Genomic DNA, 16893 nt, shown 5'->3' on the forward strand with positions numbered 1-16893 from the left:
ATATGTGCCCCTTTGCCCACCTAGGCTGCAAAAAAGTGTCACACATCTGGTATCGCCGTACTCAGGAGAAGTTGGGGAATGTGTTTTGGGGTGTCATTTTACATATACCCATGCTTGGTGAGATAAATATCTTGGTCAAATGCCAACTTTGTATAAAAAAATGGGAAATGTTGTCTTTTGCCAAGATATTTCTCTCACCCAGCATGGGTATATGTAAAATGACACCCCAAAACACATTCCCCAACTTCTCCTGAGTACGGCGATACCAGATGTGTGACACTTTTTTGCAGCCTAGGTGGGCAAAGGAGCACACATTCCAAAGAGCACCTTTCGGATTTCACCGGTCATTTTTTACAGATTTTGATTGCAAACTACTTCTCACGCATATGGGCCTTAAAATGCCAGGGCAGTATAACTACCCCACAAGTGAACCCATTTTGGAAAAAAGACACCCCAGGGTATTCCGTGAGGGGCATGGCGAGTTCCTAGAATTTTTTATTTTTTGTCACAAGCTAGTGGAATATGAGACTTTGTAAGAAAAAAAAAATAATAATCATCATTTTCCGCTAACTTGTGACAAAAAAATAATTCTAGGAACTCGCCATGCCCCTCACGGAATACCTTGGGGTGTCTTCTTTCCAAAATTGGGTACGGCGATACCAGATGTGTGACACTTTTTTGCAGCCTAGATGCGCAAAGCGGCCCAAATTCCTTTTAGGAGGGCGTTTTTAGACATTTGGATCCCAGACTTCTTCTCACGGTTTCGGGCCCCTAAAATGCCAGGTCAGTATAAATACCCCACATGTGACCCCATTTTGGAAAGAAGACACCCCAAGGTATTCAATGAGGAGCATGGCAAGTTCATAGAATATTTTTTTTTTGGCACAAGTTAGCGGAAATAGATTTTTTTTGTATTTTCTCACAAAGTCTCCCTTTCCGCTAACTTGGGACAAAAATTTCAATCTTTCATGGACTCAATATGCCCCTCACGGAATACCTTGGGGTGTCTTCTTTCCGAAATGGGGTCACATGTGGGGTATTTATACTGCCCTGGCATTTTAGGGGCCCTAAAGCGTGAGAAGAAGTCTGGAATATAAATGTCTAAAAAAGTTTTACGCATTTGGATTCCGTGAGGGGTATGGTGAGTTCATGTGAGATTTTATTTTTTGACACAAGTTAGTGGAATATGAGACTTTGTAAGAAAAAAAAAACAAAAAAAAAAAAATATTTCCGCTAACTTGGGCCAAAAAAATGTCTGAATGGAGCCTTACAGGGGGGTGATCATGGGAGTGTATATGAGGTGATCACCCCCCTGTCAGGCTCCATTCAGACGTCCGTATGTGTTTTGCGGAACCGATCCATGTATCCGTGGATCCGTAAAAATCATACGAATGTCTGAATGGAGCCTTACAGGGGGGTGATCAATGACAGGGGGGTGATCAATGACAGGGGGTGATCAGGGAGTGTATATGAGGTGATCACCCCCCTGTCATTGATCACCCCCCTGTAAGGCTCCATTCAGACGTTCGTATGTGTTTTGCGGATCCGATCCATGCATCCGTGGATCCGTAAAAATCATACGGACGTCTGAATGGAGCCTTACAGGGGGGTGATCAATGACAGGGGGGTGATCAGGGAGTGTATATGAGGTGATCACCCCCCTGTCATTGATCACCCCCCTGTAAGGCTCCATTCAGATGTCCGTATGTGTTTTGCGGATCCGATCCATGTATCCGTGGATCCGTAAAAATCATACAGACGTCTGAATGGAGCCTTACGGGGGGTGATCAATGACAGGGGGGTGATCAATGACAGGGGGGTGATCAGGGAGTCTATATGGGGTGATCAGTGGTTCATAAGGTGTTAATAAGTGACGGGGGGGGGTGTAGTGTAGTGTAGTGGTGTTTGGTGCTACTTTACTGTGCTGCCTGTGTCCTCTGGTGGTCGATCCAAGCAAAAGGGACCACCAGAGGACCAGGTAGCAGGTATATTAGACGCTGTTATCAAAACAGCGTCTAATATACCTGTTAGGGGTTAAAAAAATCGCATCTCCAGCCTGCCAGCAAACGATCGCCGCTGGCAGGCTGCAGATCCACTCGCTTACCTTCCGTTCCTGTGAACGCGCGCGCCTGTGTGTGCGCGTTCACAGGAAATCTCGGGCTATCGCGGGAGGACGTGTATATGCGTCCACCCAGAAGAGCAGGGCCGCCGCCAGGACGCAATCCTGCGTACGGCGGTCCTGAGCAGGTTAAAGGTTATGTACACCTTCAGAGACCGATAAAAAAACTAAAAAAATTTATGATTGTATTTTACTCATTTTTGGCAGAAAATCATTTTTTCAATTTGCCTTTATTAAAAAATATTGATCAGTTCTGTCACAAAGGGTTAACTGTTCATTTAGCTGTGTGACTGATACTTTCACTTTGTGCCGGTCATCTAATAAACCTTATCTCTAAACTACTGAGACGTCATAAACACTTATTTAATCCTCATTCTTATCAGTACGATAAGAACTGAGCTATAATGAGTGTTTAATATGTCAGAGAGCAAAGATAAGGAGTCCATCTGCTCCTGGTCTGACGGAAAAGACAGAAAATCCAAAGGGTACTACTAGAACATCTCAGCTCTGTACAGAAAAAAAGACGCCATATTTTTTTTAAAAAAAAATATCAATTTACATTTTTTTTAGCTCAAAATGAGTACAATGCAATAATTTTAAAAGATTGCCCCCAAAGGTGTACATAGCCTTTAAGTAGTTTTCCTTTAATTCGGCTCACCTGGCAAACTAGTTATCACAGGTGTTTGAGATTGATTTCAGTGATCCAAAGACCCGGAGACACAATACTATCCATTAGTTTAATTAAAAAACAAAAAAAATTACATCTTTATGACACTTAAATCCAATTTGCATAATAACTGGGTGAAATAATAATAATAACGTGGTGTAAATGCTGTTAATAATGGCTCATCCAAAATGGTCGCCACCCCATAATTATGTTCAGGAAATAGAATTTAAAAAAATATGAAAATAAAAACAGTAGAAAAAAGGGATATGTGTCGCTATGTGGTTTTAACTGGCAGAACATTTTTGCTGACACATTCGCTTTTAAAGAATATCCTACCATTTTGTGTATACAGTTCCTATGCAGACCTATGTGTTTCCAAGGATAAATAATTCTTCTACCTAAGATACATTCAATAGTTTGGCAAGAAGTAGAGGACAGATGGCAGAGAGTATGACTGCAGACTACAGAATGGTTCATGTAACCATGAGGACGCATAGGTCTGCTTTGGAGCTGTATACTCAAAATGGTAGGAAGGCTTTAAAGGGTTTCTGTCATCAGAAATTACGTTACAGTATGTAGCTGACTGACATTAGTGATGGGCTTATGTCAGCAGTACATAACAGTGGGCTTTTTAAGTCTCTGCCTGCCGCCGTTCTCTTAAAATAAACACTTTTAAAATATGCTAATGAGCCTCTAGGTGCTATGAGGGCGTTGCTTAAGCACCTAGAGGCTCGGTCTACTCACCCTTTGGCACGCCCAGGTCCAGTTGATTGACTGGCGAGTTCTCCTCTTCGTCCACTAAATCCCGCGCCGTCCCATTAAGTATTCGGCGCAGGCGCAGTAAGTGAAGGACGCTCTCCTACTGCCGGCCTCACTCACTGCGCAGGCGCCGGCCCGTTTAGTATTCGGCGCATGAAGCATACTGTTATGTACTTCTGACATTAGCTCATCGCTAATGTCAGTCAGCTACATAACGTTATTTCTGATGACAGAAACCCTTTAAAGCTGGATTATCTTTTATGTTAGTCTAGACCAGGGATGCTTAACCTGCGACCCTCCAGTTGTTATAAAACTACAACCCCCACCATGCCCTGCTATAAGCCTATAGCTGTAGGCTGTCTGGGAATGCTGGGAGTTGTAGTTTTGCAACAGCTGGAGGGCCGCAGGTTGGGCATCCCTCGTCTAGACCTACTTAGAAGACACTTTGTGCCTGTGGCTGCAGGCAGGAGGAAAGCTTTGCATGTTCTCCTGTGGCCTGCAGCTGTCTGGTGCAAAGTCAGACCAGAAATGTCTTCATGTGATGGCAACCGAAAATCTTGTTTTGGAGCATTAATGAAGTGGATGTATCCTGTAATCACATCTGTATTCTGTAGATGGGATCATGAAGAGCATAAAGATTGATCACTTCTGCTTGGAGAGATTTTCAGATATAATAGTCACTGAGGATCAATCCTCATAAGGATCAATATGGCTGCACGAGGAGCTAATGATCTCTGTGACAGTCATGTGAGGACTTTCTGAAAATGGTCTTTAATGTGATCTGTACCTAAAATCTAATTTCCTAGAGCCGCCATAGGAGCAGGAATGGATCCTCTGGAAATTCGTCTTGCAGAACATCAACCACATAATGCAACTACTCACCGACCAACCTGTCACTTGTGAGCACAATCTTAGGCTGGTGTCACACATGGCTTTTTGGGGCAGTTTTTGATGCAGTTTTTTTAGCCAAAGCCAGAAGTGGGTTAGAAGGGAATGAGAAATATGAAGAAAGGATGTCTACTTCTTCTTCCAGCTGGATCCACTTCTGGCTTCAAAAAGGGCATCAAACACTGCCACAAAAGCCATATGTGACACCAACCTACACACATAAATTTGTCCCCTTTAGCAGGAAAAATAAATGCACTTTTTGGAGAGCACATGTGTTTTCATGCTGAGTTTTTTGGTGCTGCTTTGTGGATGCTTGAACTTTGCATCCTTAGTGGAGTTTTTTTGTTGCTTTTTTTTTTGTGGTAAGAAGCCCAGGTCTATATACAGACGTGGACAAATTTGTTGGTACCCTTTGGTCAATGAAAGAAAAAGTCACAATGGTCACAGAAATAACTTTAATCTGACAAAAGTAATAATAAATTAAAATTCTATAAATGTTAACCAATGAAAGTCAGACATTGTTTTTCAACCATGCTTCAACAGAATTATGTAAAAAAATAAACTCATGAAACAGGCATGGACAAAAATGATGGTACCCCTAACTTAATATTTTGTTGCGCAACCTTTTGAGGCAATCACTGCAATCAAACGCTTCCTGTAACTGTCAATGAGACATCTGCACCTCTCAGCAGGTATTTTGGCCCACTCCTCATGAGCAAACTGCTCCAGTTGTGTCCGGTTTGAAGGGTGCCTTTTCCAGACTGCATGTTTCAGCTCCTTCCAAAGATGCTCAATAGGATTGAGGTCAGGGCTCATAGAAGGCCACTTTAGAATAGTCCAATTTTTTCCTCTTAGCCATTCTTGGGTGTTTTTAGCGGTGTGTTTTGGGTCATTGTCCTGTTGCAAGACCCATGACCTGCGACTGAGACCAAGCTTTCTGACACTGGCTAGTACATTTCTCTCTAGAATTCCTTGATAGTCTTGAGATTTCATTGTACCCTGCACAGATTCAAGACACCCTGTGCCAGACGCAGCAAAGCAGCCCCAGAACATAACAGAGCCTCCTCCATGTTTCACAGTAGGGACAGTGTTCTTTTCTTGATATGCTTCATTTTTTCGTCTGTGAACATACAGCTGATGTGCCTTGGCAAAAACTTCGATTTTTGTCTCATCTGTCCACAGGACATTCTCCCAGAAGCTTTGTGGCTTGTCAACATGTAGTTTGGCATATTCCAGTCTTGCTTTTTTATGATTCGTTTTCAACAATGGTGTCCTCCTTGGTCGTCTCCCATGTAGTCCACTTTGGCTCAAACAACGACGGATGGTGCGATCTGACACTGATGTTCCTTGAGCATGAAGTTCACCTTGAATCTCTTTAGAAGTCTTTCTAGGCTCTTTTGTTACCATTCGGATTATCCGTCTCTTAGATTTGTCATCAATTTTCCTCCTGCGGCCACGTCCAGGGAGGTTGGCTACAGTCCCATGGATCTTAAACTTATGAATAATATGTGCAACTGTACTCACAGGAACATCTAGTTGCTTGGAGATGGTCTTATAGCCTTTACCTTTAACATGCTTGTCTATAATTTTCTTTCTGATCTCTTGAGACAGCTCTTTCCTTTGCTTCCTCTGGTCCATGTCGAGTGTGGTACACACCATATCACCAAACAACACAGTGATTACCTGGAGCCATATATATAGGCCCAATGGCTGATTACAAGGTTGTAGACACCTGTGATGCTAATTAGTGGACACACCTTGAATTAACATGTCCCTTTGGTCACATTATGTTCTGTGTTTTCTAGGGGTACCATCATTTTTGTCCATGCCTGTTTCATGAGTTTATTTTTTTACATAATTCTGTTGAAGCATGGTTGAAAAACAATGTCTGACTTTCATTGGTTAACATTTATAGAATTTTAATTTATTATTACTTTTGTCAGATTAAAGTTATTTCTGTGACCATTGTGACTTTTTCTTTCATTGACCAAAGGGTACCAACAATTTTGTCCACGTCTGTATGTGCTAGAGATTTATAGGAAATATTGAGCGCAGGATACACAACACTAATAATAGCTTGATTCTTATCAAACCGACAAGAATATGGCTTAAATAAGTGTTTATGAGGTCAGGAGATAAGAGCTACATATGAGACGTCAGATGACTGGATTTAAATAGAAAACAGAAACTGACAGACTGCAGACTGCTTTTTAACCCTGTTTCTCAGAAACAGTTGAACATTTTTTTTAATAAAGACTATTTGAGCCTATTTTTAGCCTAAAACGAGTGAAGCGCGATAAAAAATAAATAAAAAAGCCCACAAAGTTGTCCATAGCCTTTAGGCTGCAATATCTGATGTCAGCAGGAGCACCGGCAGTGACTATTTGGATGGATTGACTCCCTATAGACAAAGATATAGCAGGTGTCAGCATGTGTGCTGCCATACATAGTTATAGTGTAAATCCATGTAATGATCTGAAGGGAAACTCATACTCTTACTGAATGTTGATGAAGGTTGGGTGCTGTCATGTAGACTGAAGTGTCACACACAGGGGTGCACCTCGCCTTTCTGCTGCTTGAGACGAAAACTGAAACGGCGCCCCCGCCCCCCGTTGAATGGATGTCCCCATAGTGGTCCCCTTATATTGTGTTACAGTACAAAAATGCTCCTTTTTATAGCCACAATGTCCCCATAGTGCTTTATCCAGTTAAAAAACAATGACCTCCCCCATTGTGGCCCAAATAAAAATAAAAAAACTCAAATACTTACCTCCATTCTGCTGTCAGCGATGCAGTGCAAGACACAGACCTCTTCTAGTCTGTGTCCTGAGCTGTATGCAGCCCGGCTCAGGCAGCACAATAATGATTATACCAGCCTCTGATAGGCTACAGGAACAAGAACTAAAAGCCTATCAGAGGAAACGATGGGCCAGGAAAACATTTGTCCCGTTCCCCTGTCTCGGCATTCAACTGTATTGTTGTCCTGAATACAGCGATGCAGTTCAATGTGTAGAGTGTCAAGCTCAATAAGAGCTGTAAAAATCTATCTGTCTTCACTAGGCTCCCCCTAGTGGTGGCTGCAGGCAAAGCAGTTCATATCTTCTCACCAGGAGTCCATGAGTATATACTGTATTTATCCCTCATCATGTTTTTTTCCTTTTTTTTTTTTTCTCTTAGTGGCAGCTCCTGATTTACTGGACCCAAAAGCAGCTGCTCAGAACAGCAAACCAAGGCTTTCCTTCTCAGCCAAACCCACCATATTGTCCACCCGGGAATTGAGGGACATCACAGTGAATGTGATGAAATGGAAAACCGTGTCTACGGTGTTCCTCGTGGTTGTCCTGTACCTAATTATCGGAGCCACAGTCTTCAAAGCCCTGGAGCAGCCCTACGAGACTTCCCAGAGGACCACCATTTTGATTCAGAAGAATAACTTTGTATCTGAGCACTCTTGTGTGAATGCGACCGAGCTGGAGGAACTGATTCAGGTAATTGCATAATTTTTCTCTAACTGAATATTATTACTGATACGCCATGGTGGTTCACAGTTTTTGTACCATTAAAGGGTTAAAAAAATTATTTAAATACTCCTATTAGGACATCGTTAATGATTAAGGGCAGTCCCTCAACAATGTCCTCCATCAATGAATGGGGGGATCTACAAAGACCATCTCTGTCTATGGAGGACCCAACATGACGACCCATTGATTTCAGTGTAATTCTACATTTCTTCTGTGGTGGCGCTGCAGGGAAATTCAGCACCAGTTCTTAGAGATTGCACCTGATTACTGGGGATCTTATCAACAGGACAACCTCTTTAGGAAGAATGGAACTATGTGGCCATATTAAGCAAGAGACCTGCGTATGCAGAAGATGGTTAATGGGGTCAAGACCCTCCGATAGGTGATTGCCATTGTCTAAGAGGACTGAAGCACCTTAAACGGTTTGTGTCATTTCATACACTGATATGAGATGTCTGATAGGTGCGGGTCCGCCCTCCTTTCATTTCTATAGGACTGCCGAAAATAGCCGGGTGCTGGCTCGGCTATTTCTGTCAGCCCCATAGAAGTGATTGGGGCGGTGGCTGCGCTTGCGCAGTGCTCTTCCCATTCATTTCTATGGGACTTCCTAAAATAGCTGAGCTCACCACTCGGCTATTGTCGGCACTCCCATAGAAATGAATGTAGGGTGGCTGCACGTGCGTGGTCCGGTTTCCTTCTCTTTGAAAGATAGGTGCGGGTCCTAGAGGTGGGACTCGCACCTGTGAAATACTGGGGGTATATGCTAGCGAAAAGCCCCCAATGTACGAGAGGACACAACTCCTTCAAAGGGATTGTCCCATGAAGGACATTTATCGTCTTACCACAGGATAGTGTCTGATCACTGGGGGTCCCATCATCTCTAGAATGGGGGTCCTGAAATCCCAATTGTCGCCAAACAGGGAAACTGCAACATTTCCTAGCTGAAGCCGGCCATCATATATCCCTCCAGATTCATCCATACACTTGCACACTCGGTTCGGCCGAGCGTGCATGTGCTCTGAACGAGAAAAGGGAGAAAGCTGCTGCCCGATACTTCTTGAATTCCTATCCTAGCCTTCCCAGATGTCGGAAGAGTGTAGGGCACACCTATTCACATTAGATGGTAGAACGATCTTGCAGAAATTGGCACATCTAATGCGAGGGGTCTTGAGGTCGGGCAAGGCTTCTACGGCTCACCTTGTAATAAAAGAGGCTCCGACTATGAGGATAAGACGAATGAGGTAACAGGTAAGTGGTGGAACCTGCTCCCAGATCTCATTAGAAGCTGTGAAGTTGTAAAACCATCCATGCCGAACATGCGTCAAATGATAATTTATGCGCAGAGTAATTCAAGTTGTAATAATTGTCTCATGTGGAGCTGGATTGTGGGGACTGGTACGTAAGTCACAGGCATATATTTTTATAACTGGACAGGATGAATATCAGACCCATAGGCTACTATATATACACCATCTGTCATCAGGATCAACCCTAGTAAACCAGGCATAAGGCCTGGTAGGGTTCATCTTGCTGATTAATATCATATGTTATGGAGATCCGCTGCTTCATTCTGGAGAGAAAGTACTTTTAATCCATATGTAACTAAGCAGTTAAGTGCACTGAGGGTGGGCCTAAGCCACCGGGTGCACCTTTGCTCCTTCTGCCTCCTCTGCCAGCCCCTCCTTCCCTCTCCTTCCTGATTGGGAGGTCCAGGTCCCTACGTAGTCCTCTCTCCTGGCCCTATCAACGAAGAAGGAAAGGGAGGGGCTGGCCGAGGAAGCAGGAGCTGCAAGGGTGCACAGGCTGGCTTGGGCCCTCCCCCGATGCACTTAACTGCTCATTTGCATATGGATTGAAAGCACTTTTTCTCTAGAATGAAGCCACAGATATGCATGACAAAGGTATGCTTTTAATCAGCAGGATGAACCCCACCAGGCATTTTGCCTAGTTTAATAGAGTTGATTAGGCTGACTGATACGGGGCTGTAAAGGATAAAAAAATAAATAAAAAAAAACGGGGTCATTTCCGAACAGATATACGCCACTTTTTGGCAGTGTTTGGGGGGGAACGCAACTTTGGGATTCCATGTTTAAAGTCCATACCCACGTCCTTGAAAATCGCGCAATGTCTGAAAATCCATCCCCAGGATTAACCTTTCCCTAAATATAACCGTTACACAGGGGTCCATGCTCCATTTTATTGGCCTGAAAGGGGGATTGATGCTGAGAAAAAGTATTTGCCCCCTTCCAGATGTCCTCTATGGACAAATCTACAACCCATCAAAATCTCTCCTTTGTCGAAGACCAATTTTCTGCAACAGCGGGAGACGCCCGAGGGGGGGCAGATACTTTTCACCAGTTTATCAGTTTGCGCGGCTCTAGAACGTTTCCTTCGTTTTTTCCATATTCGGGGAGGTAAATGACTGCAGGATAGCTGAGTAATTGCTTGTGTTGACTGCTATTGACAGCGCTGCCGCGGAGAGAGGGAGACATGTCCATAATGCTCGGGTGTAGACGTGATATACGGCGGCTTCGCACACAGAGGGCCGTTTGCATTGCATTCTCTGCATGAGCTCTCAAGACCTGAAAAATTCTGCTATTTTACAAGGAAGAAATAAAATAATAGGATATTTCAGCTGCCTCCGCAAACCTCTTGGTTTTTCCTGCAGAATCATCTATTTTTGGAATTGTGAGGAATTTGTCATGAAGTGGACACCAAAAGGAGTATCTGTCAGCAGGATCAACCCGATTAAATCGGGCATAACACTTCCTAGGCTTGATCCTGCTGATAAAAATCATACCTTTGTTACTTTTAATTCATATGCAAATCAGCAGATCCAAAGTACTCTGTGCAAGCTTGCTCCGCCTGCTCGCTGTGCCAGCTCCTCCCTCTACTTCTTGATTGGCAGGGCCAGTTCCGTGTATTTCCATCTGCAGCCAGCCAGAACCGCAGGGGCAACACGTGAGGTGCACGGTGGGCCGATGAGGGACCAAATAATAATACAGTTCATCGGCTTACTCACGGTTAGCAGAAAGCCTCCCTGGGCCGGCAGCACAGTGTTGAAGAAGACAGCACGAAATCCTCCGGGGGACGCTCTGTGGTAGGGAAGCACCAGCCTAGATGGAGGTCGAGGTGCCCTTGATGGCAGTGGTGTTTAGGGTGCTTGTGGCGGCTGGGTCCCGTGGTGGTATTTGTCATGACGCCAGTACCGTTAATGGTGGTACAACCAGTTGTAAGAATGAGGTAGACAGTGGTAGGATACAACTCACAACTTTTACTGATGTTGGTTCCCGTTGCAGCATATACATCAGACAGAATACAGTCCTTTGCAATTTAGAGGAATTCTGTTGATCCACTGTTAATAGGTTCTCCTGCGCCTCATACCTTGGCTCTACCTCATTTCTGCAGCTGGCTTCACCCACTATTCCGTGGTGTGTAGCCTCAGCTTCACAAACGGACTCTTCCCTAACCTCCTAACCTCCCAGACCATTCCACTAGGCCTGACCTAAGTATTTATATGAACTAAGTGCTATCCCCATCTAGTGGTGGGATGTATAAATTACACCAGACCAGCCTATGAACAGGGATACAACAGGTGTTGTAATACAAAATGACATGCAATGTGATAATGCCGGTTTACAGTAATTTTGCAGTTCCCACGTGTCCTGAGTGGGAAGCTGCACATCTGTCAATCAAGGAGAGAGAGAGACCGGCAGGAGGAGCAAGGGTGCACAGAGTGGCTTGGACCCACCCGTCGTGCACTTACCTGCTCATTTGCATATGGATTGAACATATTTTTTCTTAGATCTTCATAACAGCATCTTATCAGCAGGATCAACCCTACCAGGCGTTTTGTGTAGTTTGCTTTCTGCTGATAGATGCTTTTTAATGAGGGAAACCCCTTCCCTATGTGGAATCCCATTTTGTTAGAAGGGTCCCTCAAAAAATAAGTTGCCCATAGGCTATCCAGATGCTGGGACCTCAGCTTTAAAGGTCAGCTTTAATTTTCTGAGGAACCAGGCAGCGTTCAGCCTCCCTGCAATCCCCTATGAATGGGACCCCCTCTCCGTGATGTCCGTATGGCCAGGGTTCATCTTCCTGAGACAACCCCTTTAAAGCATGACGTAAGCAGCAGTAATGCCCCCACTCTATTACTTATAATATTATTTTATGCCTCGTGATCCAAGTGTATAAATCATCCTACACAATGGGTAGAATGTGAATTTTCCCATTCATTGGAAGGGTTTATTCTTTAGATGTTGTCTACGTCACTGTATTTAGCCATTTACACCGGTTTTCTGACGTAACAAAGCTTTTCTCATCACTTTTTAAAAGTGATGCAAAAAGTGGGCAGGATTAGCAGGAAGGGGCGTGTCCTTCTGTGGACTGTTGGAGTGACCATAATTGACAGCAGAAATTGGTATAAATTTTGGTCCCAATTTACACCTCTTGAGATAGATTTGCCTTTCTGGAGACCAGACAACCAAGCACTGGGCAGAATTTAATAAATGTGGAGCTTCTTCCTATTACTTTGGATTATCTTGCTGATATGCCACAAATATCCGGGGTTAAGATAAATCATTATGTGGTCAATGTTATTTTTTGCCAACTTTATGGGGGAGATTTATCAAACTGGTGTAAAGCAGAACTGGCTTAGTTGCCCCTAGCAACCAATCAGATTCCACCTTTCATTTTTCACAGCTCCTTTGGAAAATGAAAGGTGGAATCTGATTGGTTGCTTGGGGCAACTAAGCCAGTTTTCTGCAGCACCCGGTCCATACAATACAACCAATATGGCCTCCCTTACTAGTCACACATGGGTTACCACCCAGCTTTTCTCAAATCCGCTAGGAGGAATCTGGTTGCTATGGGCAACTGAGCCAGTTCTACTTCACACCAATTTGATAAATTTCCGCCCTGTGTTCGGTTTGATGGTGCCCGTAGGTGTATTATGTTCCCCTTTTCCCTGTACTGCGTTTTTCTTAGCTAGTGCTCCTTTCAGGAAGACATATGGCGGGTCTTACCCAATCTGTTGCCCTGGGACGTCCATAGACCTTGTAACGCCCCCCTGTGCATAATGCAAAAACAGACTAAGCAAGTCTATGGGAGGACAATAATTGCTAGTATTGGGCTCCCTACAGCATTGTACATTTCTCAGTTGTGTCTCTCATGTCTTCCTCCTCCCTTCTGTAACATTCGTTTCCCTGGAAGCGATTCCAGGTTTGAATAAATTCTTTTTGAACAGAGACTCATCTCGAGCTCGTCTCCTGGCGTCCACCTGCTTGTACTGTAATCTGCCTGTGATACTGGAACATTCATTACTTGTCAGCTTCTCCGTCCTGACTCGTGACTTCTTCTACATCGTTCAGACCTATTGGAAAGTCACACGTTTTTGCTTTTTTATTAATACAGTTGCAAGAAAAAGTATGTGAACCCTTTGGAATAATATGGATTTCTGTACAAATTGGTCATAAAATGTGATCTGATCTTCATCTAAGGGTGCATTCACACGACTGCAAGTGTTTTGCAGGCCGCAAATTGCGGATCCGCAAAACACAGATACTGGCCATGTGCTTTCCGCAATTTGCAGACCGCACATGGCCAGCACTATATAGAGAATGCCTAACCTTGTCCGCAAGCATAGGACATGCTCTATCTTTTTTGTGGGGCCACGGAACGGAACACGGTGTGCTGTCTGCATCTTTTGCGGCCCCATTGAAAAGAATGGGTCCGCAAAGAGGAATGGTCAAGAATTACTCCTGACCGTTGTGCACGTCTGATCAGCAACTACAGGAAACGTTTGGTTGAAGTTGATAAATCCAAGGGTTCACATACTTTTTCCACCTGCACTGTGAATGTTTACATGGTGTGTTCAATAAAAACATGGTAACATTTAATTCTTTGTGTGTTATTAGTTTAAGCAGACTGTGATTGTCTATTGTTGTGACTTAGATGAAGATCAGATCACATTTTATGACCAATTTGTGCAGAAATCCATATCATTCCAAAGGGTTCACATACTTTTTCTTGCAACTGTATATATATTTAGTGTCTGCTGATTAAAAATGTTAAGGTAATGCTCTGCTGGACAGTCTTCGAGGGGTATTCCAATCTCACCATGAGGCTGCTGGGTGACCCCTCTTCTAGAGATAGGTGCAGATCACCACCTCCTATTCTTTGGATAGGCCTTGAATATCTAAGATGGTAACAACCAGCGGCGTTGCTAGGGTCTCAAAAGTTTCGGGGCCCAAGCCCCAATGAATATGGCCCAGTTCTCTAAGTCACCCCTCCCCCCGCACACCACATTTTGCTGTACTTGCTATACAGCAGCACGTACCTCTCACATCCAGGGCCTCCAGGTGACGTCTCCTCTGATCTTCTCTGTCATCATCTTCTCCATTTGGTCCGGACAACTTCTTTCAGCCGCCTCATCCCTGCAGAGTGTGACACACAGACGTATTAGCTTCCTCACTTTTCTATCATCATCCCCCAACCTGGAGTCCCCCCAGTGTTATCCTGCTGCCCGCTATGCTCCCCAATACCCTCAAATACTGTCCTGAAGAAATAATAGTGTCCCCCCTAGTAATAGTGCTCCACATAGTCCCACCAATAATAATTCCCTTCTAGAATGCCCTCATTAGTAATAATGCCCCCTACAGTGCCCGCAACCGTGATAATGCTCCCTAAGAATGTCCTCATTAGTAATACTGCCCCCTACAATGCCCGGAACCATGAGAACGCTCCCCAAGAGTGCCCCCATTAGTAGAAGAGCCTTCCAGTATTAATAATGCCCTCACACAGCCTCCAGTAGAAATAAGGCCCCCTATTGTTCCTCCAGTGGTAATACAGCTCTCTACAGGCCCCGGCCCTCAGTAGTAATAAGGCCCTCCATAGTGCTCTTAGTAGAAATAAGGTGGATCTATAAGTCCCTCCTATAGAACCCTCAGTAGTAATAAGAACGCCTATAATGTCCCCTGGATTTATAATACCCCCACAGTGCCTGTAGTATTTATATCTGCCCCCTACTGTTATAATGGTCACCCTGAAGTGCCCCCAGTATTTATAATACCCCCTGCAGTGCCCTCTGTAGTTATATTCCTCCCTCCACCATACAGTCCCATGTAAATAACATCACACCATCTCTCTTGCCCCCCTCCAAAATACAGTCCCATGTAAATAACATCACTCCCCTCACTTCAGCCTCCCCAATATATAGTCCCATGTAATTAACACTATTTCACTCCCTCTGCTATAGAGTCCCATGTAAATAACATTACACCATCTCTCCCGCCTCCTCCAAAATACAGTCCCATGTAAATAACATCACCTCCTCCCCAGCCACCTTCAACATACAGTCCAATGTAAATAATATTACCCTCTCCCCAACCACCTCCAACATGCAATCCCATGTAAACATCAGCCCCTCAACATTCAGTCCAATGTAAATAACATCACTCCCTCCCACAGCCACCATCAACATACAGTCCAATCACTTCATCTGCCTCTCTTCTTACCCTGATGCGCCCATCACTTTGGAACAGGGTAAATCTTGACTCATCAGACCACATGACCTTCTTCCATTGCTCCAATCTTTATGCTCCATAGCAAATGTAAGCCTTTTTTTCTGGTTTGCCTCACTGATTAGTGGTTTTCTAACGGCTACACAGCTGTTCAGTCCCAATCCCTTGAGTTCCCTTTGCATTGTGCGTGTGGAAATGCTCTTACTTTCACTATTAAACATAGCCCTGAGTTGTTTTTCTTCGATTTGATTTCACCGAACGTTTAAGTGATCGCCGATTACAATCATTCAGGATTTTTTCCTCGAACACGATTGGTCCCCACTATCCTTCCAGTTTTTAATAATGCGTTGGACAGTTCTTAACCCAATTTTAGTAGTTTCTGCAATCTGCTTAGATGTTTTCTCTGCTTGATGCATGCCAATGATTTGACCCTTCTCAAACAGACTAACATCTTTTCCACGACCACGAGATGTGTCTTTCGACATGGTTGTTTAAGAAATGAGAAGCAACTCATTGCACCAGTTGGGGTTAGATAACTTATTGCTAGCTGAAAGATAAACGCCCATGCAGTAATTATCCAATAGGAGGCGCATAACTATTGTTGGAGGGCGCAAGGGTCCGTCGGAAGATATGTGTCACCGAGGTTCCTGGCCTCGGTGAGATAAGAACCGGTAATTATGTATGTCAGCGGCAGCTAGTGCTCGCTGACACTGTTTTACTTAGTGTGGCTGTAAAGCCAATCTGGGACGGTTCTTATTGGGAGCAGCCAAAGAGCAGGGTGGGTGCCTGTTTCCCACGTCCAGGCCAGGTTTTGGGCTGGGGTTTAAAAACCCAGCCAGCAGCTCAGCTGGGTGTGGTATGTTCCTCCAAGTGAGAGTGGAGCTGTGAAAGCTCTGTGGTTTTGGGAGCTGCATGAGAGCCGTCTGCTGGGAGTCAGGCGCCCTAAGGGCCGTTTCACACGAGCGGATTCGCTTGCGTGGCATCCGCTCCGTTAAAGAGTGCCAAGACCCGATACAGACTGCAGAGGCACGGAGCAGTAACATAATGCTCCGTGCCTCTGCAGTCTGCATCGGGTCTTGGCACTCTTTCACAGAGCAGATGCCACGCTGGCACTCTTTCACAGAGCGGATGCCACGCACGGCATCCGCTGTGTGAAACGGCCCTAAAGCCTGCTGTGGTCTGCCAGGTGATTATGTTATTTTTGGGAGCTCTGCGTGTGAACAAACCACCAGGACCCTGTAAAGCATTGTTTTTTTCTTTTCTGCCTATTTCCGTGGTGAATAAACACTGGACTTTTGGTTTTTCACCGTGGTCTTGCCTCTGTATTGGGTCCGCTTACCCTGCCTACCAGAGCAATTTCCTACACTATTTGCTTAGTTAAATCCAGGTGGCAATAGGGTTGAGCGGTATACCAGTGTT

At 44.4% G+C, this 16893-nt stretch overlaps 1 protein-coding gene across 1 annotated transcript in view; it reads left to right on the forward strand.

Moving 5' to 3' along the window:
* Nucleotides 1–16893, forward strand: part of KCNK2 (potassium two pore domain channel subfamily K member 2) — a 150057-nt gene that overhangs the window by 24646 nt on the left and 108518 nt on the right. Inside the window, exon 3 of the mRNA XM_044291286.1 lies at nt 7611–7921. Within this exon, the coding sequence (XP_044147221.1) occupies nt 7611–7921 (311 nt within the window). The remainder of the gene's footprint in view (nt 1–7610; nt 7922–16893) is intronic.

This window comes from Bufo gargarizans, chromosome 4, assembly GCF_014858855.1.
Source record: "Bufo gargarizans isolate SCDJY-AF-19 chromosome 4, ASM1485885v1, whole genome shotgun sequence".
NCBI classification, from domain to species: Eukaryota; Metazoa; Chordata; class Amphibia; order Anura; family Bufonidae; genus Bufo; species Bufo gargarizans.